An 18,569-nucleotide genomic window follows, 5' to 3' on the forward strand; every position below is an offset into this window, starting at 1 on the left:
AAGACAAGCAAGCGAGTTCTTTGAAGAGACTGTTAAAACAAATGTTGTCATTGGAACAATACTGATTGTATCTTATTGCCAAGTACATCTACTTTGTATTATACATTTGTTCAAAACCCTGCAAGTTACGAATTAAACGTGACGACATCTAAATGCTACCTACAAGAGTGTATATAATGCACACAATAAAACACAAATCCCAGCCAACATCACCATGATTTTGGCATACAAAAGGCACTTTGTTAAAAAGACATATATACAGAGTGCACTGCAAGTCACAGCAATACTATTAATTGTTATGTTTGCCAAAGAAAAACACTTAAGATCCGTAAAGTCATAGGAGTTATAGGATACAGGAGAACTCACATAAAATTAATTGCAAAGGCAAAAAATGCAGCAATATGGAATAAATTATAAAAAATTATCCATTTAAGATCAGAGATTTTGTATTTATTTTTAAAGGGGACACAACAATATAATTTACATTTTAAGAGAACCTATATGTTTTTGTAAGGCATTTGATGCTAATTAAATACACATCCTCACTGCTGGTTCAGGGTTTCTTTCTCAAGTTACTTCAGCGTTTAATGTCGGTGGTCAAAACAGCTTTCTGTGCTTTACCACCACCAGTTTACGCTGGTTTTGGTAACTGCGGCGGCTCCTGAGACTTGACCCAAAGCTCATATTTTATAAGTCAGGGCATTTCATCGCCAGGCAAAGAAGAAAAAAATCGACGCACTCAACATAAAAAAAAAACCTGGCTTTGTCGGTGCACGAATGTTCTAGGTGTGAATGGCTCCATAGCAATCCATTGTTTCTATTCAAAATTTTAATGGCGGCGAGAAATTGCACCAAAAATTTGTGTTTGGTGTGCAAAGGCCTTTAGCCTTGCTTGACACTAGTGACAGCATAAGATGAGAACACGTTTTTGCATTCACAGCTGGACGGAGCGCAATTCCGAATGTAGGGATCTCGAGATGTGTTTTTCCAAGTTTCAAACTATTTTTAACTTGACAAGGTAACCTAAAAACACTGTTTTTATGACGCCACGCAACCAAAGTGAGACAAGGCGCTACAAAAGCGTCCGTCTGATGCTTGTGTACATTGACGAGTCTATAGAAGAGCTCTTATGACAAGTTTATCTCGGACAGATTGACGAATTCAATTGCAAAATGGATTACTATGAACTGTTGGCCAATAATAGGATTACGGTCAATAATATGGCAATAAACTATATATTGCCTTCTAAAGCCTATATTTGTATTGTCTTATCAATGATTTACTCGTCTGCCACAATAATGTAATGCATTTTAATTATCTGAATTCTTATATTTATGATATATTATGTTTATAATTCTTTAAATATAACTATATTTAATCATCATATATTGAATTAATGTTATTTTAAGGGCCTTTCTCAACAAATATTTATATATATGATTAATTGCGATTAATTCTATTAATTAATCGGCATATCATGTAATTAATTTGATAAAAATATTTTTACATAAATTTGATGGTCAAATCAAACTGCATAGTTCAATCAAAATGATTGTGCTCCCTTTCTCTGTTGCGCTTGGCTTGATTGATGCAAATGCGTGCAAGCTCGTGTGCTCTCATACACTGGGCAACTGAGAAATCATGAGTCATCACGTCATAAAAGCCGTTCCACCACCACGGTTGAGCAAATACTGAGAAATCCGGGCCTCGAACGGTTTGCAATTGAAAAATACTGAAGTTGAAATGCTTCTGGAACCATTACTTAACATGCTCAGAATCAATTGATGGTGGAAAATCACCTTTAAAAATTGAGATATGCGTGTAAAATTTAATTCATAACATTTATACTAAGGCTGTGAATCGATTAAACATTTTTAAACTAATTCATCGCACAGTTTTTTGTGATTAATCGTGGTTTGTGGTACATTAAAACTCAAATTAAATGTGCTGTAAGCGATATTGGCTGTTCTAGAATTTCCACAAGTTGAGCCATTGGATTAGCCACGCCCCCCTTTTTCCAAAACCCTGCACTTCAAAGATGCCAAATGAGCTTTATTGAGAACGACATCGAGAAATATACTTGCAAGAAATTGGTTAGTCTTCATTTAGTTTAATTATTTAAAAATAAACAAGTTAAAATGTTCAGTTTTTTACAGATAAAGTTAATTAGACACATTTTACAGGAATAAATCTTTGATTGATACCGCCATAAAATTAGGTGACATGCTGCAGTTAAAAGCTGGGCAAAATCTCTTGCCGTTTTCCAGTGGACTTCTTTAGCAATAGGATCAAATAGGCTGATGCAATTCATATCAAACTTTTAGCAAGATAAACTTAAGTGTACATTACCAATGCATTATTAGGCACTATACATACAGATATAAAACAAATTGAATGATGAAGTTTAATTTGCTGAAGTTTAAAATCTCAAAACTATTATTTTCTCTGGCTGCCGTTAAGTCTCTATCACGCACATGCTGGATTTCTCTTGCACGGTTTCGCTTTTCAGATTGTTCAGATGACAGTGCGTTAGAGTTGTCGGGCAATGCGAAGAGATACGACAGGTTGCTCGTATCTCTCCCAAACCCGGCTTACCACTTGCGAGTGAAGTCTCCGTTCTCCATACAGTAAATCCACTCCTGTGTTAACTATGCTGGGACATGCATTGCGGTAATGAATAAGCGCGCACTGCTCCACACAATCAGTTTTTGTGCTAAGATGTGCAGTCAAGTCGAGCATGTAACTTTTGGAAATGTATTAATGCCAATTTTTGCTACAGGAAGTGGGGGGGGAAACATTAGTAAAGTTTCAGGAAGTGAAAAAAAGGGATACTGCATAAAATTATTTACGCAATTATTCACGTTAAACAGTCAACTATTAATCACAGAAATGAACGTGTTAAATTTCCCAGCCCTAATTTATAAAATACATTTGTGGAGAGCGGGGCGGGGCGGGCTGAGCGGCGACTGTGCGGAGCGAGACCGGGTTGGACACCTGCAGTGGATTATCTCGCCCAGCTGTGGCTGATTACAGCGTTAACGGGCGAGAGATGCAGTCGGGAAGATACACAGGGAGAGAGAGAGAGACTTATCGAAGCTGTTCGTGTGTTGTGCTGGAAAGCCAACAGATGTTTATGAGTAGTGTTGAGCTGAAAAGCCAACAGAGTTTGTGTGTAGTGAAGCTGAAAAGCAAACCTTTTGTGTACTGCTGAAAAGTGGCCTTGTTGTGTGCGAATGAAAAGTGCAACAATAAATGTCTACGTGTTTGTCAAGCCGGCCCCAGCATCCTCCTTTCCAAGAACTTACTTACAACTTTATATCAGTGAGTCTAAGTTAAGTGTTGGAGAGAAGCAACTCTCAAGTAGAGGTCGACCGATAGTGGATTTTGCCGATACCGATAACTAAGGTGGTGGCAAAGTCCAATAACCGATTAATCGGTCAATTGTTTTTTTTTTATCTATTTATAGAATGTCAAAAAAATAATTTATTCTTTCTTTACTATGGAAGGCAAAGACAAAGAGAACAAAAAGTTTGTTCAACCAAAATCTCAATAATAATGATAAAAAAAAATGAAGATTTGATGCATAATGCGGGACTTTTAAGTATAAAAAAGCCGAAACACACTTATTTTCTCTCTTACTCTCTCTTATTTTAAAATGACAAAATGATGAAAAAACTATCGGCAACTGTCGACATAGATTTTTGCAGATAACCGATAGCAACTATCGGCACCAATTAATCGGTAAATCGATATATCGGTCTACCTCTACTCTCAAGCGCATTAAACAGCACAAGCACTGTCAACGCTCCTTACTCAGTAACTGCCCCGTATTAAAATATATGCTTATGATCTTCTTTGAATACATAGTTCACCCGTGCTTTGTACAAACTGGGTCGCATTATTTTCTGCTTCAACTCTTCTCAGACATTTTTCAAATGAGTTTTATCATGCAAACGCATTTTTCACTACTGTAAATTGACATCATAGGAGACAACTCACTGGCACAAAGATGGCCCTAAAACAAACATAAACTGGTAATAGGCTTGCGTAATATCAGAATGTATCGTCGGCAGCAAGGGAACTGTAACCTTTCAAGATCCGATTGATGCAGCCTGGGCAGCAGACACAGATGGAAGCAGCAAGAGAGAAACACAGAATAATGTATGTAGCATAGACAGACAACGGACTGAAATATTTCACCACACCAGACCAGAGGCAGAAATCGCAGTGAAGAATGTAATGATAACTAGCTTTTTTACATCCTCTGGAAAAAGGTTAGATCAAAAGAAAAGAAATAAGAAGAAGTGAAAGAACAAGAATGAGATAATTGAACATATACAGTAGCTATAAGTGTTGCATCTTTGCAATTGTAATTTAGTACTTCTATAGCAAAACATATTAAGCTACTGTTTGGAATGGGTTGCAATTTTTTTACAAACTCCTAGTTTGCAGCACTAGGTTTCAAGCCGATATACATGTGCCAGATATCAATTTGAAATAAATTAAATAATGCATGTATGCAGTGAAACACTCTAATAATGATGTGATACACAAACATCAGTTCAGAAAGGTAAGATAACACCAACTCAACATATGACAATGACATATTTATTAGAAAGGTAGAGCCTATGCGGTACCTTTCATGCGCTACACCATCTTAACCCTTATTTGACACCTATTTTAATCCCACCGCAATAACATGTTAGCAGAGGTTTACTGATCAAAATAGCTCAGATTGTCACCGGAGCTACTTGTCACATGGAAGTTGTCACAAAAGCTGCATCTCAGTAACTATAAGATTTTCAGTCTAAAGTCCAATCACACTTAAATGTGTTTTCTTTAGCAGTGGTTTTGAATGTTGGTTTCAAACACATTAGTTAAAGACATTCTTAAATTAGAATAATTATTCAATATCAAAAACATTAGCCTTAAAGATGCAACATCAGTCAAGAGCACATGTGAGGAGTTGGATGGGTGGCTGAGGGAAGTGGACAAGACAGGCCTCCCAGGAAGATTTAAGGCATGGATTTACCAGCATGGGATTTTGCCAAGCATCCTGTGGCCACTGCTCATATGAGTTTTCAATCTCCACCATCACTGAGCTAGAGAGGAGGATCAGCCACTACCTAAGGAGATGGTTGGGGCTGCTGAGAAGCCTAAGCAGCATTGCCCTGTATGGAAACACCTGCAAATTTAGACTCCCCTTGAAGTCCAATGAGGAGGAGTTCAAGGTTTTGCGAATGAGGGAGGTGCTGCAATACAGCGAGTCAGCCGACCCAAAGATCTCTGGTGCGGGGATAGCAGTCAAGACCAGCAGGAAGTGGAGAGCAGAGATAACGATCAGGCAGAGTCATGACTATGCCATGGACTACTGGTGGGGGCAGTGACCAGGGGAAGAGCTGGGCTGGGAACTTTTGTAACTCCCCATTATGACAAAAAGCAGGGAAAGGAAAGACGAAATTTCATCCAGGATGAGGTGAGAGCAGCAGTTGAAGAGGAGAGGTCCAGCAGAGCAGTGGGAATGAGACAGCAAGGCGCCTGGACGAGATGGGAAGAAGTTGTGGAGAGAAAGATCATGTGGTCTGACATCTGGAGGACCGAACCACACCGTGTCAAGTTCCTGGTCCAGCCAGTCTACGATGTCCTCCCAAGTCCATCAAATCTGCACCAGTGGAACCTGATGGATTCACCGCAGTGCCCTCTTTGCCCAAGGAAGGGGACCCTTGAGCACATCCTGAGCTGTTGCCCAAGGGCACTCAGTGAAGGAAGGTATCGGTGGTGGCATGACCAGGTGCTCAAGACCATAGCAGAGACCATCTGCAGTGCCATTACCAGCAGCTGGAAAGAGAATCTAGCAAAACCAGCAATCAGCTTCATCAAGGATGGAGAGAAGCCGAGTAAAACATCTAAAGCGGCAGCAGGGCTTTCATACACAGCTCAGGACTGGCAGCTGATGGTGGACCTCGGAAGGCAACTTAAGTTCCCACAGCATGTTGTCAAAACCACTCTCAGGCCTGACATTGTGCTGGTGTCAGAGGGAACCAAGAACACGGTTATGCTGGAGCTCATTGTGCCTTGGGAGGAGAATATTGAGAAGAGTATGAGAGCCTAGTCAGTGATTGCCATAGACAAGGTTGGAGGGCAAGGTGCTTCCCAGTAGAGGTTGGGTGCAGAGGTTTTGCACTGTAGAGCCTATACTGTACTTGGCATCACAGGAGAGGAGAGCCATCAGAAACAGCACAGAGGCAGAAGAGACAGCCTCGAGGTGGCTATGGATTAAGAGGGCTGATTCTTGGAAAATCGCTGCTAGTGCAAAAGCTGAGGCCTGATAAACCTCAGCTGGGTTGCCTGGGTGAGGATGTCTGATGTACAAAAGACCCGAAACACCCAGTGACCCCAGGAAACATCACTGAAGATCTGCCCTAGCTTAGCATCAGATTCACTACAACAACTTCAGTCTAAAGTCCAATCACACTTAAAGGTGTTTTCTTTAGCAGTGGTTTTGAATGTTGGTTTCAAACACCTAGTTAAAGACATTCTTAAATTAGAATAATTATTCAAATATCATCATATTTTAACTATAGATATGGGGTAAGCAAGTGAACATAATAAAACCACACAAATGTACATTCAAGCAAGTGTCAACTATTATGGAGGCAGATTTTTACCGAAAGGTTTAAATGTGTTCTTAAGAGAAGTGTATTTTTCGTAAATCTCAGATTGGAGCAAGACATCACATTTTTATTGGGGCAAATTGTCAAATGTGTTGTGCAAGTTATAGATTTATACAATTTATTATTTACTTGTGTTTTGTGTTTCATTATTGTTTTTCTGTTAACATTTTGCTAAAAAGCCTATTATAGGCTATTTGATGGCAGGTTTCAGTGTGACAACTTAACCCATATAGTGTGACAACATGACAACCTATTGGGTTACGTCATAACAGTAAACATGTATTAAATTTACTGTATCTTTTTTTCCTGGGCAACAATGGTGGAAATTTGCATTTTTGTAGGCAATACAAGGGGGGAACTATATCGCAAACTAAGTTTAAGCTTAAAATGTTTAAGTCTCCGGATACATAAGTCAGGCATGTGTAGTCTCATCTGAAAGATTAGAATCTGAACTTTTCATAGAAAACCATCACTTTTGCATTTATGTTACATAAAATATCAAAATAAGGGGTGAAAACATCCGTGTCGCATAAAAGCGCCACCTAGAGGTCATGTGGTAGAAATATTAATATGAATATAAAGGTCTTTCACATAGCACTTAAATGGACCAGGGACATTCTGTCCATATAAGCAAGGTGAGCTGTGCTTACCTAACAGAATGGTGAAAAGAAAAATGACACTTTGAAATATTTATATATAATTGTTAATATAAAGTACTATTTTCGTTCAAATTCATCATCTTTCATCTCAGTTGAGCAGCACAGACAGTTATTAATTTATTCCCTTTGGTGCCACTCTCAGGTATAAGCACTTTACGTTATGCTTTCTCTCATTCAAAGCATTGTTTACTGCCCTTTCATTCAACACTGTACGTTCATTCAAAGTCATGCCCGCTACTACAAATGGCCAAGGTAAACATGCTTACCCATATGAGTAAGCCAATCAGAATGCTCCTTCCTTCAGTCACACTATCTGATAGGCTAGATTTTAGTTTTGTGTAAATGCATTCAAGTTCATGTAACTAATGCATTAAGCGCTAAAATGGATATCTGCAGTGTAGGCATCGACGACCTACATGGATTTGGCAAAGTTAATTTCAATTAAAAATCGTGAAAGAGAGGCTATCGAAACTTTTACAACAAAGTGACGGAGATGTTCATTCGCAAGGAGAGATGCATGGATTTTGTGTTCAAGTAAAGGTAAGTTAATATATTTATTAAAATTCTGTGTTATTGATACTAGGTCATAGATACTAGGTCATTGTTTCTGGTTTGTCTGAGGTTATGAAGTGGTGATCTGGGCATCATGTCCTTCTTGTGTTTTGTCTGTTTTATAGTTCTAACGTTAGGGCACAGTGTCTGTTTGATAAAAAATATTAAGGAATGTAGACTGCCATGTCTACATTATATTTGCCTTGTGCATTCATGTTAAGATTGGTGTCATTGGTGGTCAGATGAGTTAATTGCTGCTGTTCATTCCAGTGGTTCTGAACTGTGGGAGTGATGTGTGAGGCCTAATGTTGAAACTAGTAACTGGCAATATTTTCTTTTTCTTTATGTTGTATGTCAGAACAAGCTCTTCTGGCACTATGGTTTATTGTATGATTTATGGACATAATAATGCTCGGCTCAATATATGATAATATTTAATTTGTGTGATATGAGCAATATTACTGTCCTGAATTTAAAAAAAATTTGTCATGAAGTTTGCCACTGTGACATATTTGTTTCCATAGACTGGTAGGTTATAGGCAACAATTTACATCTAAAACATTTCCGCGACATTACACTCACCCGTATAATGTGTTTTGGGCACAGCATTTAAAATCGTTGATGCTTGCCCAGTCTCAAAGCCCACGGCATGTGCCTGCAAATTGACAAATCATATCAAATGAAAGCTCGCATTCTCAGTAATGTGACTGTACAGCTTATTTTGTTTCCCTAATACCACAGTTTTACTGATTTTCAAAAGAATCACAAAGTGAAATATGATTTCTGTAAGACATCAAATACAAACGTATATTTTATGCGAAGATCACTGCTGCTGTAAGCCCCAAGTAGCCACAAACTTTATCTGCTCTTACCTTAGCCAGTTTTCTAAAAAAAATTGCCATTTGTTACTTGTCTGTGAGCTGTGAGCTTATATCTTAGATGTCCAGAACAAAATATGCATTCCAGCAGGACAAGCATGCTAAACAAATCATCTGAAAAATATATTATTGACTATAGGTGATAAAATGTTTTATATAAATTGCAAAGGGGATGATCTCGGCTTTCTGATGACACCTAAATTGAGCTTCTAGTCCACTCAGTGGCCGAGATATACAATGAAACAATGGGGGTGGTGCACATCAAGCTAAAATATATTAGAGCACCACCTACAGTTCTGTTGTAAGTGGAGTTTATATTTATATTTTATAATTAGTTTGTATAGTGTTAAATATGTAAAGCTATTTTTAATATCAGCTCCAACTATGTTGGTGTTCAGTCAACAATCTGAAAGAAAAAAGACAGATCTGCTGTGTTCTTAGAACACTTAGACATTTTACTAAAGTCAATAGATACAGTTAAAGTCAGAAGTTTACATACAAGCTTCTCACAATAAGTTGCTGGAATTGTGGCCCATTCCTCCAGACAGAACTGGTGTAACTGAGTCAGGTTTGTAGGCCTCCTTGCTCACACACGCTTTTTCAGTTCTGCCCACAAATTTTCTATTGGTTTGAGGTCAGGGCTTTGTGATGGCCACTCCAGTACCTTGACTTTGTTGTCCTTAAGCCATTTTGCCACAACTTTGGAAGTATGCTTGGGGTCACTGTCTTTTTGGAAGACTCATTTCAGACCGAGCTTTAATTTCCTGGATGATATCTTGAGATTTTGCTTCAATATATCCACATAATTTTCCTTCCACATGATGCCATCTATTTTGTGAAGTGCACCAGTCCCTCCTGCAGCAAAGCACCCCACAACATGATGCTGCCACCCCCATGCTTCACGGTTGGGATGGTGTTCTTCGGCTTGCAAGTCTCACCCTTTTTCCTCCAAACATAACAATGGTCATTATGGCCAAACAGTTCAATTTTTGTTTCATCAGACCAGAGGACATTTCTCCAAAAAGTAAGATCTTTATCCCCATGTGCATTTGCAAACTGTAGTCTGGCATTTTTATGGTGGTTTTTGAACACTGGCTTCTTCCTTGCTGAGCAGTCTTTCAGGTTATGTCGATATAGGACTCATTTTACTGTGGATATAGATCCTTGTCTACCTGTTTCCTCCAGCATCTTCACAAGGTCCTTTGCTGTTGTTCTGGGATTGATTTGCACTTTTCGCACCAAGCTACGTTCATCTCTAGGAGACAGAATGTGTCTCCTTCCTGAGCAGTATGATTGCTGCGTGGTCCCATAGTGTATATACTTGCATACTATTGTTTGTACAAATGAATGTGGTACCTTCAGGTGTTTGGAAATTGCTCCAAAGGATGAACCAGTCTTGTGGTGGTCCACAATTTTTTTTCTGAGGTCTTGGCTGATTTATATTGATTTTCCTATGATATCAAGCAAAGAGGCACCAAGTTTGAAGGTAGGCCTTAAAATACATCTACAGGCACACCTCCAATTCAGTACACCTCCTATCAGAAGTTAATTGGCTAATTGCCTAAAGTCTTGACATCATTTGCTGGAATTTTCCAAGCTGCTTAAAGGCACAGTTAACTTAGTGTATGTAAACTTCTGACCCACTGGAATTGTGATATAGTCAATTAAAAGTGAAACAATCTGTCTGTAAACAATTGTTGGAAAAATTATTTGTGTCATGCACAAAGTAGATGTCCTAAACAACTTGCCAAAACTATAGTTTGCTAATATTAAATCTGTGGAGTTGTTAAAAAATTAGTTTTAATGACTTCAACCTACGTGTATGGAAACTTCTGATGTCAATTGTATGTAGACACGCTTTTTTATACCTGAAAACATACGGACGTTATTGAAACTCATAATAATTATTAAAAGACTATTATTGTTGTCTTTTGATAAAAGTCATGCTCAGCAGCTCACAAACTGTAGGGAAATGATAGATTTACTTTGTTCTTTTAATGCATAAAACCTCTACTAAAGTCTCTTTGTAGGTCTGTAGACATACATATTTTAAAGGATTAAAATTTTCTTTTGATCGTTGATTCAGTGAGGAACTCATTTCACACAAGACATCACCAGGTGGCATCACCAGAAATGGTCACTAAATCATTAAATGGATCTGAATGTAGTCAAAACACTCCAGTCACTTGGATAAATTTAAATCCCACAATGTACAAGCACAGAGTAAAAAATAAAATTGTGCACATGCACAGGTGCCATTATAGTAATTGATTAAATAATTTATTCAAGGACCAGCTTGTGCTCAGTCTTTTATTGTCATGTGTCAAACAGAAGCAAGTGGTCCACAAGATGTCCTTTATTTCTGCAGCTAATTTTGCAAAATTTTACACTTAATTTGCTATACCTGAATCTTTAAAATACTTTAAAATAAAAGTATATAATACTTATATATTAATATAATGCTTATATCATAGTTATATATTAATATATACTGTAATATATATATATTTAATTACCCTTTAACATTATTTGAGCATCTTTGAGCATCTAAGATGTGTTTTTGTGAGCTCAGCGCACGCATATGATCCCTAAAAATGCTCTCTTGGTAGGCAGCTCACTATATTATCAAACAGAACCGCAACCGGTGTTTCAAAAAAATTCAATAAATAAAAAATATTGATCCACCACCACCATCATCATCATCATCATCACTCGTATACTTCAACTCGTAACTGAGCACTCTTACCTTCAGTGTGACAGCTGGATGAGAGGATGGTACTCGGAGGTCTGAAGATGTGAGGCAGGTACCGGGAGAAGCATTTCATCTTTTGACTGGATTTAGTCTGCGCATCCCTTCCTAAGGTCCTCAGTGCAGCTCACGGAGACATGAATGTGGATAATATAAGATCTCACAGCATCACTAAAGTCTTGTCTCACGGAAGCATGTATATCCGTTCATCATCGGAGAGATCCGTGTTGTGGAGCTCGGGTTGACCAACCATACTTCGTCGCCTGGCTGCTGGAGGACGCGCGGATGGCTTGTTTTGGCTTAATCTGGCGGGAGGGGTGTTCGTATAAATGGAGCACCTGCCGCGAATCTGTCCGCCTACTGGCCGGCTTCGAATTTACCGTATCACATGGTGTAAACTTTTAGGACGACCTGAAGAAAACAGTTCTAATGTGTCTAATTTAGCTGATGCTTTTATCCTGACTGATTTACAGTCCACTTATTGCAGGCACAGTCCCACTGGACTAACCTGAGGTTAAAAGAATTTCATCCAAAATGAAACTTCTGTCATCATTTACACTCTTTGCAAACTTATTAAATTCTACAAAACTGAATGGGGATGAGAGATGTGAAGCTCAAAAAGTGACAAAAATGAAACAAAATTACCATAAAAGTAGTGATTACCACCCATACGCTATATTATCTAGTACTTATAAAAGAATATCTTGTTTATATCTTATATACCAAGCATTTTGTCATGTTCCTGAGGCTTCACCGAATTTGTACTTAGAAAGCAATTAATAAAATGTGCAGGCTGTCAATACTTTTTGTCATTAATCAGATTGTAGTTTATTCCATCAACAGTAAGTACACAGTCTTTTACATTTAGCTGTGTCCCAAATGACACAATATACACTATGCACTAAGCCATCTAGTGTATAAACTTTCAAAGTGTAGTGCTGTCCCAAATGGAACGCTAATTATTTTTTACAACATGGAAGCATTCGCTATTTATCAGCTGACAAGTGACATTTCAGAGGCATGACATGTGTTGCCGCTAGCTTTAGCATGTTAGCCAAACTCGCTTTAACACTCATATCTCAAATAATGTACTGTATTCACAAAGCATGGGGTGATGATTTGCAAGGTGCTATCTTCACAGTTGTTTCGCTAGCTGCCACATTGACTATTATTAACAATTGTTTTATCAGGCTGCATCGCGACCAGGTAAATCTGCCCCTTCCGCTATGTAGAGCAAGCAGCGAGGACATGAATGCCACGCAATAGGTGCGTCCCAAACCACACACTTCAGCACTATTCAACGTCATTTTGTAGTGCAAGTGTTAACACTGAAAATGCACTATGAGATAGTGTACTATGTGTACCTGGATGATGCATTTTCAACCATCAAAAAAGAGTGTGGAATGTTGGACTCTTGCACTCAGCGCTCGCGGCTTGCCGTTCGTAGCGGAAGGGGCGGAGTTTACTGGCTGCTTTGCTGGTCTGGCAAAACTATTGTAACTAATGGAGAATGTAGCAACCATCGACACTTTAAGTGAAGATAGCACTTTACAAATGTAAGTTGAATGCTTACCATCACTCAAAGCTGTGTGAATATGTAGGTTGTTTGAAATACAACTGAGGTTGGCTAATGCGCTAAAGCTGGAGGCAACACATTGGATGCCTTTTAAACGTCACTTCCATCAGCTGAAAAACAGCGCATGCTTCCATATAGTAAAAAAAAAAAAAAAAAAAATGTTAAAGGTGTACTCAGTAACTTTTGTATTTGTGTCATCTTGGATACCTAGCAACGTGGATGCAGCATAATTCAAAATCAATAGTTTTTAGTTACAGATGCCATTGTTGAAATTCACTATACCCAGTCAGCCATGATTAATTTAATTCAAGAGTGAAAGTGTTCAATATCAAGGCAGTTACTGAGTTTAAGCCAGTAGTATTTGGCTGGTCATGTGACTCTAACATGGCAGCCCCCAGGAGGAGACCCTCTTTATGTAGAATAAAACAGATTTTATAAGGTTACTGATATGACTGAAGTCTTCATCTCATGTGATTGCTCATGATTTTATACCTATGTTTCAAAATTACTATTAATTTCTTTAAGAATTAAACTTTTTTTAATGAGGAAAAAATTACTGAGTGCACCTTTAAGTGTTCCATTTGTGATGACTTTTCATACACTACACGGCTGAGTGCATTGTGTATATTGTAAGTGCATAGTGTATAGTGCGTCATTTGGACAACGGCTTTTGTTTTTTCGATTGGAGAAGTACATCATCGGAGTACTTGTAGTACACTTCTTTTTGTTGGATTTTCAGTGTAAACATGAGCTACTCGCACTACTTACAGTACAAAATGGTGTAAAATAGTGCTGAAGTGTGTGATTTGGGACACATTTTTTCTTTTTGTCTTTTTTGCTTCCAATTAAAATTTGTAATGTTATGATGACCTTGGAGCTGGTTGGTTTGGTTCATGGCATAAATCTCTTTTATGAAGTAGTTTATGAAATCCCTATGGAAATAATTAATGAGAAAAATCATTCCGGAACCAAGACAGCTGAAAAAGTGGGCGGACACTGTTGCGCTCTATTGTAGCCTAAGTCTTGTAAAGCCATGAATAGCTTTGTGTGAGGAACAGGCCAAAATGTAAACATTATTGTATGAAAAGTTTTCCATCTATCAGAGCTCTGATATCTTATTTGCACTTACGTTTAAATATATATGGTGCGTAAATATGGCTTATCTTGATGCACCATAACTGAATGTACGCAGTCGGCACGGACTACTTTTATTTTGCTTTTTGGAGTTCAAAAGCCCCCATCCCCTCCCTTTGATTCATACATACAGTATATAAGTGTGGGCTTTTATATATATATATATATATATATATATATTATGTTAAAGAGAAAATGACAGTATGACTTGTATGAAAAAGGGTAGCCAGAACATTCTGTGAAATATCTTCTTTTGTGTTCCACAGAAGAAAAAAAGTTTTACAGGTTTGGACTGACATGAGGGTGAGAAAATGAGAACAGAAAATGTATATTTGGATGAACTATGTCTTTATGTGTCTCGGGTTAGGGTGGATGGATGCACATGAAAAAAACATTAAATCATCAACACAGTAGTTTACAGTGTTTTTGGAAATGCAACTATGATGGAGGTTTATTGTATCCATTTCTATATAATATTAATTAACACTTTTTATTACAGTGTCCCACATGTTGCACATATTAAAATGTTAATTTAATTTATCATACTACCAAAAAGAACAAGCAAGCAAGCACAAAATAATTCTCTATTATATACATGTTCATTGCTATCAGTAAGTGTAATAATACCATTGAAAAGTAGACACTGATGTATAGCATAACTAAAATAAAATATCATATAATGTCATGTGTAGGTTACCAGTACAATAAATTATTAAACTGCCCATAGTCTCTAAATAATCTATACATTTATAAGATGGCATACTCAAGAAAGCCCTAACTGAGGCAGAAAAGGTTCTTGAGAGGTTCTTGTTGCTCATTTTGCAAAAAGTGCAGCAAGTTGAAAGGATTAGATGGCAGCAAGTCATGCTGTTTATCCGTATGTATTCTGACATATACTTCCCTATGCAGCAAACCAGTTTTGTCTTGCACACAAGAATAATGTAAACATGACCTTTGATGAGGTCACTGCCAGGAAGCAGCCATTCACACTTGTCTTTTTTCCTCTTTGTGACAGAATGTAATGTGGGCGTCTGGGACCTCACCATGCAAGCATAAAAAAGCAAACAGAAAACTCACATCTTGAATGATGTTAACTGATAGAAGCATTTAAAGGATAGCATATAGCTAAGCCTTCATTCTGGTTTCCTTCACTGTCTTTGGGACTGTCTATGTCTTTTTTAGAGCAGGAACTTAATCAGTAGTGGGTCCCTGGGTACGAGGAAAAAGGGGCAATCTGTGCCTCTCATGGATCAGCATATGAAATGGCTAATACTCATAGTGCCAGTTCCTCCCATTGGTGCCACCACAACATAATGAGCAAAACACACACATTGATTTTTCCACAGGACACCCACCAAGCATTTGTGTGTGTGTGTGTGTGTGTGTGTGAGAGAGAGAGAGAGAGAGAGAGAGAGAGAGAGAGAGAGAGAGAGGAAGAAAGAAATATCTTGAAGAAACAGTTCACCTAAAAAATACATTCTGTCAACATTTACTCACCTTGTTGTTGTTCTAAACCCATTTGACTTTCTTTCTTGTGGTACAAAAAAAACAAAAAAAACAACACGGACCAGGATAGGAGGGCAGGAGGGCTTCTGGAGTAAGTAAAAAATACATCACAAAAAAACAAATAATATTATTTTCAAAATGTGAAAATACTGTATATTGTCAACTCACTTTCCTGCAATAATAAAACAGACAACTTTGAAATATGTATACTTTGTATTGAGCCAAGATTCAGCATGTGACGTTTCGATCTTCTATTGGTCACTCATCTTCTTGTCATATGGATTCATAGGTCAGAATTCGCCAAACATTAACTTTCGTCCACATCTGAATGCAAAATTTCTTCGTTCAGATGCGCAAAATGTACCCTTACAAAAAAAATGGCGAACCTTTGGCGACAATGCTCATTTACATGTGAAAAAAAATAATTGACGAATTTGCGTCAAGTTTGCCAAAACACTTGATTTTTGTAAGGGTAGTGTGACCGCCCCTTTAGCCATCATTCACTTTCATGGAAAAAAGATTAAGGTGAATGGTAACTGAGGCTGTCTGCCCCAGTTAAATATGTAGCTCATACGCTGTAGATTTTTAGTTATTTTATACTTTTAAATGGCAACAAATAAAATATCTGTCTCTATACACTGCTATTTTATTTAATACTGCATACATACATTTTCAGTCATGTATATTGTATGTGTTAAGATCTTGGACATCAAAAAACGTTGTTGGGTTTATCGTAGGGGTGCTGGTCCAAGCAATTGTCCCTTTACATAATATACTTAAAGCTGATAAATGTGCCAAATATCATTGTTGATTATGAACCGGTATAAACATGTATATACATGTTCAGCTCTGGGCACAATTTAGCAATCAAATGTAAGAAAAGGGAAAGAAAATATAGTGTCATGAAAACACTGATACTTATTGCTGGCTAGAAATTCAGCTTCAAAGTTTTGGTGATCCAGCAGTGTAACTACTACTTCTCTAACTTCTCTTTTTTAATGGCATAAATAATCACACTTTTAGCACTTTAGGGCGCTTAACAGGAAAATGCAGTAGAGACATACAGATAAAAAACATCATGACAAAATCAACGCATGTTTAACACAAAGGTGGTGCAGTGATTCCATTAATAATTCAAAATATCTACGTTTGTTGGTACCAACTACTACTCCAGTTGTATAGTACCTAAAGAAAAAGAGATCTGACTGCCTCTTCTCCAACCACAAAAAAATTAGAAGGGAACTGGGTCAAGAATTGTAATGAATTGCATCAACCTTCTTCATGGGTCAACTGTGTAAGCCAACATTCTGTAGCAGGCATTTTTGGTTCAGGTCGTAGGTAAGAGCAGATGTCGTGAGCATCCAAACTTAAGAACTGAACTCCGTGGGCTGAATATTAAGCATATACCCTTGGAATTCAGTTCTCAAAGCCAAGACCTCAGTTTCAAATCCGTATGTACATCCATCAAGTAATCAGGTAGATTCTGTATGACTTATTAAAGAAAAAATGACATGGAAATTGGGGAAATGTAGTAAACAGAGAGTATTTTCTATCAGCCAATAAAAATGAAAAATCGGATAATTTTATATTTTCTCAAGGAACCCTCATGTGATGCGATTCCTGTAATTTGGTTAGTAAAACTAGTTACAAGACTTCTTTGTCTTTCTGGGTAGTTGGAATTTTGTCTTCATTTCCTTGTTCCTCATTCAGGTAATTTATACTTCCAGTAATGTTTTCTTTAAAGTACAGCATACTCAAGTGTGTCCACCTATTATTTATCAAGTTCATTTAACTTCTTTACAATGAAACAAAATAAAACACAACAATTTTTATTAAGGTGTTTTGTTTTATTATTATTATTTATTTATTTATTTATTTTACTGAAGTATTGTTACTTTACTTAAAAGTTTAACTTTACTTTTTTATTACCCATGTATTTAGCAAATTCATTAAAACTTCACAACGAAATCATCAAACTCACTACGTACAACAACAAAAATTCAAATAAGAATTGTAATATAAATTCCTTTGTTGTTGTTAACTATTATTATTAATGGCACACTTCAAATTACAATTTTGTAGGTATACATTCACTTTTAAATATATATCTTACAATGTTCAAGAAAATACGTAGGCTCTCAGGAAAAAAGATGGTGATATAAAATGTTTCCTTTGTATAGAATGTGGCTATTTTATGTATGTATGTCAACATTAATTGATTACAACTACGATCTAAATACAACTTGAAATAACTTTATTATAAGGCCTACAAGTCGCATAATATTTTAAAAAAAATCCGAATTTGGAAAACTATTATCTTTAGTGCTGAAAAAGCTCTCAAAAGTTAAATGCTCTTGCATCTTCCAAATTATTCATTACACTTTTCTACATCTTTGTGTCTATCAACCCACGTGCACATCTCTCAGTAATCTATCTGCTTTTTATCACTTACCTCTTTAAACCTACCTTTATTCCCCCAGTCCTTTTTTTTTCTTCCACAGGTCCATATCATCTGTTGCTGCTGAGTCATTTCGGTACCAGTACCAGATGAGGAATGCTGAATCATGCCTCTTATGCACCTGCAGTGAATGATAAGACATATGCAGAACAACTGCCGCCTACTCGCTCACTGCAGCATCCCTATATAAACCGATTGATTAGCACTCATTTGCATGGCCGTTCATTCCACACTACACACATATAGTCATGGGAAAGTCCCACTGCTGTCCATTTTGCTCGAAGCGCAAAGATAGACCTAATTGCACAACACAAACAACCCATGATAATGAACCCACGTCACACTAACAACAGCAAACGGTGTTGCAGTCGTGTTTAATGGAC

At 37.4% G+C, this 18,569-nt stretch overlaps 1 protein-coding gene across 1 annotated transcript in view; it reads right to left on the minus strand.

Annotated features, from left to right (window-relative positions):
- Positions 1 to 11,794, minus strand: part of LOC127428838 (serine/threonine-protein phosphatase 2A 55 kDa regulatory subunit B beta isoform-like) — a 132,749-nt gene extending 120,955 nt beyond the window's left edge. Inside the window, exon 1 of the mRNA XM_051677473.1 lies at positions 11,510 to 11,794. Coding sequence (XP_051533433.1) covers positions 11,510 to 11,588 — 79 coding nt within the window. The 5' untranslated portion in view covers positions 11,589 to 11,794. The remainder of the gene's footprint in view (positions 1 to 11,509) is intronic.
- Positions 11,795 to 18,569: the final 6,775 nt, after the last annotated feature.

Source organism: Myxocyprinus asiaticus, chromosome 38 (assembly GCF_019703515.2).
Source record: "Myxocyprinus asiaticus isolate MX2 ecotype Aquarium Trade chromosome 38, UBuf_Myxa_2, whole genome shotgun sequence".
NCBI classification, from domain to species: domain Eukaryota; kingdom Metazoa; phylum Chordata; class Actinopteri; order Cypriniformes; family Catostomidae; genus Myxocyprinus; species Myxocyprinus asiaticus.